We start from the raw sequence: 7,500 nt of genomic DNA, 5'->3' as shown, positions 1-7,500 counted from the left end.
AATCACTCTACAGTAAATACACACATTCCCTAAACACACACACCACAATGGCCACATCCAATTAGCTTAAGATTGCCATCGCTAATTAATCGATTGCCATAATTTAGACCTGGACCCATTAGCAAGCCAAGCCTTATGAGTACAGTTGCTCCATTGATTCCAACTTGAGAAGACTAGCTAGCAGATCACCCTGCCATGCATCTATCACTTCATAAATATCGGCATGTCCTCACTCTGCTGTCATAAACAAACGCTGTGTTACACTCCGCAGACCTGTTCGGCGGTTGCCACGCCGTGCCATTAATTCCACTCTTGAGCAGCTGACGGCACTGCTGACTAGCCCTCTTCGCTCTGGCAACAAACTGCGCGTCCTGGGGCCATAAATGTTATGGGGTGGTGGGTACATCATTTTCCGGGTGAGTGCTCTTTCCGGGTATGAACTGTGAATTAAAATGTGGGACTAATGTATAGATTTTATTTTTAAAGAGGAAGGCTTAGCTTCGTACATCTATTTATTTGCAGTTCTAGCAGAACAGGCATTACAGGAACTGCAGGTTTCGTTTTTTTTTTTTTTTTGATTTTAGAGTAATGCACTTATACAGTACTAAATATCCTCAAATCCAGAACAACTTACTGCAGGCTACTGTAAACTCTTAGAAGACTGTTACTGACTGTCCATCAATGACACTGCACCACCACTTGTGGAAATGCCAGATTTTGTAAAAAATTCTTTAAGTTGACACTGGACACTGAGTCCATTCACCAAGTCAGTAAATGTATGCATGCTTTTCAGAGAAAAATAAGTGAAATGTACACTATATTGTTTACCCACAAATTACTGTAATTAAAGTTTACTAAAAAAAAGAGTTGAGTTTGAGTTTCTCACCAGTTCTCCAGTTTGCAATAAGACATCTCCAAACGTTGAGATCATGACGGTTGTTGTTGTTTACCAACAGCTCAAATGACATGGAGCCAGAACAGGATTGTTCACAAGAGACAATGATACTACTGGACTGCATATCAATACCAGGGGCCTTATCGACCTGCTTGCCTACTCCTGGCTGTGGTTTTCCCTAACTGTGTGTGTGTCTTTGTGTGTGTGTATATGTGTGTGTGTGGGTATATATGCAAATGTATGTATTTTTGGGAATGCGTGTGTACAAGAGAGACTGTGTATATGTGTGTGTGTGTGTGTGATGTGTGTGTGTGTGTGTGTGCTTACATGTGTGTGTGTGTGTGCGTACATGTGTGTGTGTGTGTGTGTGTGTGTATGTTTGTGTGTGCGCGCGAGTGCTTACCAGCCAAAGCAGAAAAGAGCGAAGTACAGTCCCAGCAGAGTGGCCACCACATGCCGGACGAAGGGGCTGGTCTTTCTGGGGTGCAGGTAGAGACGGAACCAGAAGGCTGTGAGCAGGGCAAACAGCTGACACACCACAAAGTTCACCTGAAGAGCGAGGAAAAGGAGAGTTAGGGGCACTGTGAGGGTTAGGTTTAGAGAGATTAAAAGGAGAGAGTTAAAAAGAGGATAAGGAGATACATGGTGAAGGAGTGGGGAAGACAGAGGAACTGTACAAGACAGGAGACAGAGAATGAGAGATGGTACATTTTAATTTCATCATGTGTTCACATGATGGTATTGGGCTTTTGTTATTGATATTTGCCTGCTTAGTTGACCTTTTGTTTCCTTTACAAGACATACTTTGATAGATGTACATTATATGTGTTTTCATGACCTGCGCTTTTGTAATACAGTATAGTGGCATGGGCATAGTAATACAGCTTCATTGAACTGAATCAATCTGAATTGAATTGAAACTGGTGAATTAAAGAATGGGACTACGACAGAGAGAGAGAGGAACTGAAACCATAAATGTACAAGAGAGGTGCTTAAGAATACGAACACTATCATGAACGGAACTTCATAAATGAAGTGCAAAAACACTTCAAACATCAACATTTTCATCACCTTCAAAAATAAATCATCAAATGTGTTACATCTGTTGCTCACAGTCGTTTCAGAAGCTCAAAGTAGACGGCTAACTTTGTGAAAAGAGACAGAGACAGAGATGGTGTCAAAAATATCAAGGCTATGAATATACATCGCCAAAACATAACTCATGACAAAAATCTCATTTAAAAGGTTCTAGTTGGAGGCATATAACAAGCCCTCCTAAAAAAGACAGTCCAGTCTAAATGCCAAGGCAGTGGGCTGAATTTCCTAGGCAGTGCGCAGAATGCATCCTTTCCATTTAAGCAAGGCCACGTGGCAAAACCGAAAAGGAAAGATTATACCTTCTTTGTCCTGTTTGGGTAAATATGGTGCTAAAGAAATTGAAACGCACGGAAAATGTTCAATTCAAATAATTTCATTTAGTGCTTGGTGATAATAAATTGTCTTAAAAAGAAACGCAACACCTGGATAGAGTGACATCACACCTGCCTCACAGACAGCTGGAAATAATCACACAGACACACACACACACACACACACAGACACACACACACACACACACACAGGAAGGAATGATTCTGCACTTTCTTCTTCCCCAGACGGGGATAAAGCACGGCAGGAAGAGAGCCAGGGCTGTGACTGTGACTGTGACTCACGGCCTGCATCTGTCTGCTCCTGCTCCTGCTCCTGCTCCTGCTCCAGCCCTGCACGCCCTGTGACCTACATACATACAGGAACCCCTCCCCTGCAGCGCAGCCTCCAGCACACCAGCACATCACCACGTGGACCTCAGGAGGCAACATTAGACCGAGAGGAGTGGTACGGAAATATACAGCATTACCCATAACCCCATGCAATCTGATATCTAATCAAAGAGGGAAGAGATCTTAGGGTTCATGGGGCGGAGAGCTGTTACACCGTACCTCGGAAAGCAACACTGCCAGTGTAGGGAGGAGCTGCGAATGACATGGGTCCAGTGGAAAGCTTTAGTTTACATGCTGATGAAAGGAAGCAAGGAAAAATGCATATTCCTCCGTTCAAGATCAACTGAACGACATGGGTTTTATTGGAGGTCGGTTCGATGGTGAGATCATGAAAGTCTCTGAGGTTTAGTTCCATAAATGTACCTGAATAGTGCGTCAAGCCAACTGATTTCATTCATTACTTTCCATTTCCCAGTTTAAGAATACTGTGACTGGCAGATAGTACTCGGACCATCTCTGCTTTTGTTTCTGTGCACACATGGATGCTATCTAACGGCTATGGACAGCAGAGCGAGTAAGGGTCTCCAGTAGTTCTCAGTGTTTTGCATGTCTATAAATGACAGACGCTTACATCCAGTGTCTCTCATTGTTGAATGGACGAGGGGCGGGACTTCTGTCCATTGTAGTGTGACCAGCAAATGACAACCGTGGCGACTGAGAAGACTCTGAGGGTGGTCTTTTCATGGACCAGTCCAGCGGGGGAAAAAAAGGGGGGGGGGGGGACAAGAAAAACAGCCCAGAGCAGCATACTAAAGGCTGGCAGGGGTGCGATGTAAGGGAGGCCCCTGGGGCTAAGATCAGTACTGGGGCTGCTGGCGTCAGAAGAAGAACTCGCTGACCCTTCCACCCAAAAGGGCACCAACCCATGCAGTTCAAGACAACAGCAGACAAAGGTTTAACACTCACCATCTCTACCTGATGTATCGGCTCTTCTCTACCTCAGAGATTCCCCACACCACTTAATCTCACTGACAAGCGTAGCAAAAACTGCTGAGGGATGTTCTTTCGGTCGACAGAGGGTTTTGGCATGAAATTTCTATTTGTGGTCAAAGCCTCCCAAGGTTGAAATAATTTCTCACATTGGCCTGTAGGAGTCCTGCAGTAGTCTTACATGTGCTGCTCAGTGCTCAGGTGATAAAACATTTTGGAGAAATATGTCCAGAAGATTCTCTAGGAAAGGGACTATATGGGTTTGGTTATAGGCTTATGGTCATATTGATGGGCTCACAGGCTTGCTTCAGCTTAAAGTCCCTCTCCTGGCATTGACTAAACCCTAGAATCCCATCTCTGTTCCTAAAAATGACATAGTTATAATTTGTGTCGTTGGAGAAAAAAAAACCTTCATAGCGTTTTAAATGGCTTGGATATAGCTCTACACCTTTGCCTCATTTTGTATTCGCGGATCTATGAAGATGCAAACTAACCCCACCTCTATGTATCTGCCTTCAGCTTGGCTACGTTATCAAACAGCTAATGCTAATGTTAGACAAACATCTGATTTAGCTAGATTGAAATGATAAACATCCAGATGTGCCATGGAGAAATGTTTTTGAACATACTCAGAATATTTAGCCATGGTGTTGACTGCATATTTCGTTCATGGTATATCATGTATGATATAAAACCTGTTAACCAGGTTAAAAACTTGATTTTCATCTTTAGTACGGTAGACTACAGTAGACGAATTACCAACTAACTCCCTGACTTCAAGTACAGCTCATAGGATGCTGTATCCTGAGAGATACTCGAAGCCCACCAGCCGACTCCACTGATGAGGAAAAACTCTTAAGAACATCAGTCTGTGGCAATGCTATAAATAACAACTAAGAAATGTATGGGGTTCATTCATCTAAACCTGGTGCCCATTAGCTGAGGGTTTGTGTGAAGTGAAGTTTGTGGAGCGGTGCGTCAGCATGCCCTAGTTATTCCACACACACACACACACACACCACTGTACCGATTCACTGGTCCTCTGACAGTGAAATAAGTAACACACTGAACTGAGAGTGGAAGAAGTCTTTATAAACACGTCATATAAACTGTCACTTTTATGGCATGCCTCTCCATTAATGAGATTAATTCCTCTGAAAATATCTAAAAAAAAAAAAAAGAGTGCTATTGAGAGCGAGATCAAAATCAAAGATTTGTGCACGCATAATCCATTGCAGAGTACAAAGTATAACTGACAAGAAAAACACGCCCCAGCACACCCCATCTCGACCCCTCCCAGCACTCACTCAACAGACACCAAGCCAACATCCAACTCCCCAGATACTCATTTCCTTGTGTTTGTGCATTCCTACTAGTACAGCCATAATCAATCCCAACCGGCTTCAGTGCATAGTTCAGTCTACCAGTTCCAGTCTTTATTGTGTAATATTTTGAGGTAGCAATTACTGTTGCTAAGGGAGCACGTCAGCACCCATGTTGCCTTGATTAATCTGTTTTTCATTTCATTTGTAATGTATTTATTCATCGAACTGAATTGAATTCCGGTAACATGTCAAACATAAAACATTAACATTTCACTTTATTTTCATGCTTCACGTCATCTAGCCGTGGGGGGCTAGCAGCCGTGGCCTAAAGGTTTAGAGGGAGCCTTGATGGGAGCCTTATCGGAGCTTGTGACTGTTAGGTCGCCCATTTGATCCCTTGAACTGGCAGGGAAAAATGAGGACGGGGGGAGTGAATGACCAGCACTTTCCCCTCCCTCAGCATCCATGGCCCTTGAGTAAGGCACCCAGCCCTCAACTGCTCCCCGGATGCTGCAGCTGAAGTGGCTGCCCACTGCTCCAGAGATGTGTGTGTGTGCTCACTACTCATAGGGTGTGTGTGCTAATTGCTCACTGCTCCTAGTGTGTGTGTGTGTGTGTGTGTGTGTGTGTGTTCACTGCTCCAGATGTGTGTGTGTGTGTGTGTGTGTGTGTGTGTGTGTGTTCACTGCCAAATGATGGGTTAACTGCAGAGTTCTAATTTCCCTCAGGGGATTAATTAAAGTTTCTAAAACCCCCCCAAAAAAATCAACATCCCATTTAGTATCCATTAAATGCACCAAATACAAGTCAGACATTCATTTTCTCAGCCCACCTGTGCAACAGAGCCGAGCTGTGATGGGTCTCAGGTTAGATTGTCTGAGTTAAGATGCTGTAAAGAACGCCAATGCTACACTTGCGCAATGATCCCAACTAGTAATGTTTATGATGGCAAGTTTCGGAGCTTTGCACAACCTCAAAATGTGCTGCCAATGAACATGATTACACAGCACATACGCAGATTTGTTGCCACAAGAATCCACTCCAATCTGGATCTGGCCATGATACAGTCCATTTAAACCAGAACTGGGCAAACTAGGGGCGACAGTGGTACAGTGGTAGAGAAGTCGTTTAGTAATCAGAAGGTTGCTAGTTCGATTCCCTGTCGAAGCGTCCTTGAGCAAGACACTGAACCCCTAATTGCTCCTGATGTGCAGTGTGCCATCAGTGTAAATGTAAAATGTAAAATGTGTATACATTGTAAGTCGCACATATGTAAGTCGCTTTGGATAAAAGCGTCTGCTAAATGACTAAATGTAAATGTAAACTGGGAGGCTGATCTGAGCACTATGTGCATGGTGAGACACCAGTGAGATTTCATTTCCGAGAATCAAATGAGGGGAAACCCCTCAAAAAGAAACCAGACACCACCCTTACAGCAGACTTACTGCCTACAGGTATACCCATACCACAACAGTGGCCATGGAGACTGAAGCACCTCTTTAAAATCCCCACAGCATCGGGGGATCAATCCTCTGACCTTGCCTGTGCTGTTGCTTCATACCCTGCCAACTTTATTATGGGAGCAAAACAGAGTGGAACCCTCTTAAACTTAAAACAGACTAGACAGCTGAAGTAATATGGCAGTAGCTCAGCCACAAATAAAACCTTACGGGTTCAACTTAGCTATAAACATCAGTGATCATTTGTAAACGAATAACAAAAACAACATTTCAGAGAGATAGAAATACCCTTCAAACAAGGGGGTTTTAATTTGAAGGGATCTTGATGTGATTGAGGAAGCCTTTAAAAGGAAGAAGCTAAAGTATGCTGAGACAAACACTAAAATATGCTCAGACACTGAGATATGTGAAATCTTTTTGAGGTGTCTTGAGGTGTATCTGTTGTTGTCCCTCGTATTGCCGTGTGTCCTAGCACATCGTGAGTATGGAGGGGGGTGGGTCTGGGATGCCAGACACCACAGTTGAGCCTCCTGGAGGTGTCGTGGGCCTAATTCAACAAAACGCAACGTATTGGCACGATGGTCATAGTGCACCCTGTTGGTATGATACTTAGGTTTGGTTGTTGGGTATGAGTACTTGCATGTGACAACGAGAGGTTTGACCACTGTGGGAAGTCCCCAACCAAAGACATGAGGAATTTAACATATTTTATGACAGAAATGTCTATTTAAGGAATCTAAACAAATGAAAACCCTTCAGTTCTAAGGAGACCTCTCCTGTTTTCAGCTCATAGAATTATTTGTTTTTCAACGTTGGGAGAAGACACTCTTTACAAGAGTAGAGTGGAGCTCTTTAAAAGAGTCTTTCTACCAAAGAGCTGAGTAGGGGGTGCTTTCCCCCTCTCTCTCGCTCTCACTTTCTCGCGCGCTCTCTCTCGCGCTTTTTCTCACTCTACTGCACGCGATGTGTCACTGTGCCGAACCCCAGGGAGGTTAGGATGGGGGGGGGGGAAACAAACAGACAAGACGTAAAGTGCTACAGTTTTAACAAGCCAAGGCCCGTCTGCCTTC

At 43.9% G+C, this 7,500-nt stretch overlaps 1 protein-coding gene across 1 annotated transcript in view; it reads right to left on the bottom strand.

Annotated features, from left to right (window-relative positions):
• mboat2b (membrane bound O-acyltransferase domain containing 2b) overlaps positions 1 to 7,500 on the bottom strand; it is a 39,565-nt gene that overhangs the window by 18,111 nt on the left and 13,954 nt on the right. The window contains exon 2 of the mRNA XM_012820958.3: positions 1,299 to 1,444. Within this exon, the coding sequence (XP_012676412.1) occupies positions 1,299 to 1,444 (146 nt within the window). The remainder of the gene's footprint in view (positions 1 to 1,298; positions 1,445 to 7,500) is intronic.

The sequence above is a fragment of the Clupea harengus genome, chromosome 15 (assembly GCF_900700415.2).
Source record: "Clupea harengus chromosome 15, Ch_v2.0.2, whole genome shotgun sequence".
In the NCBI taxonomy this organism is placed as follows: Eukaryota; Metazoa; Chordata; class Actinopteri; order Clupeiformes; family Clupeidae; genus Clupea; species Clupea harengus.
Note: the sequence above shows the minus strand (reverse complement) of the source record. Positions and strands in the feature narration are given on the sequence as shown.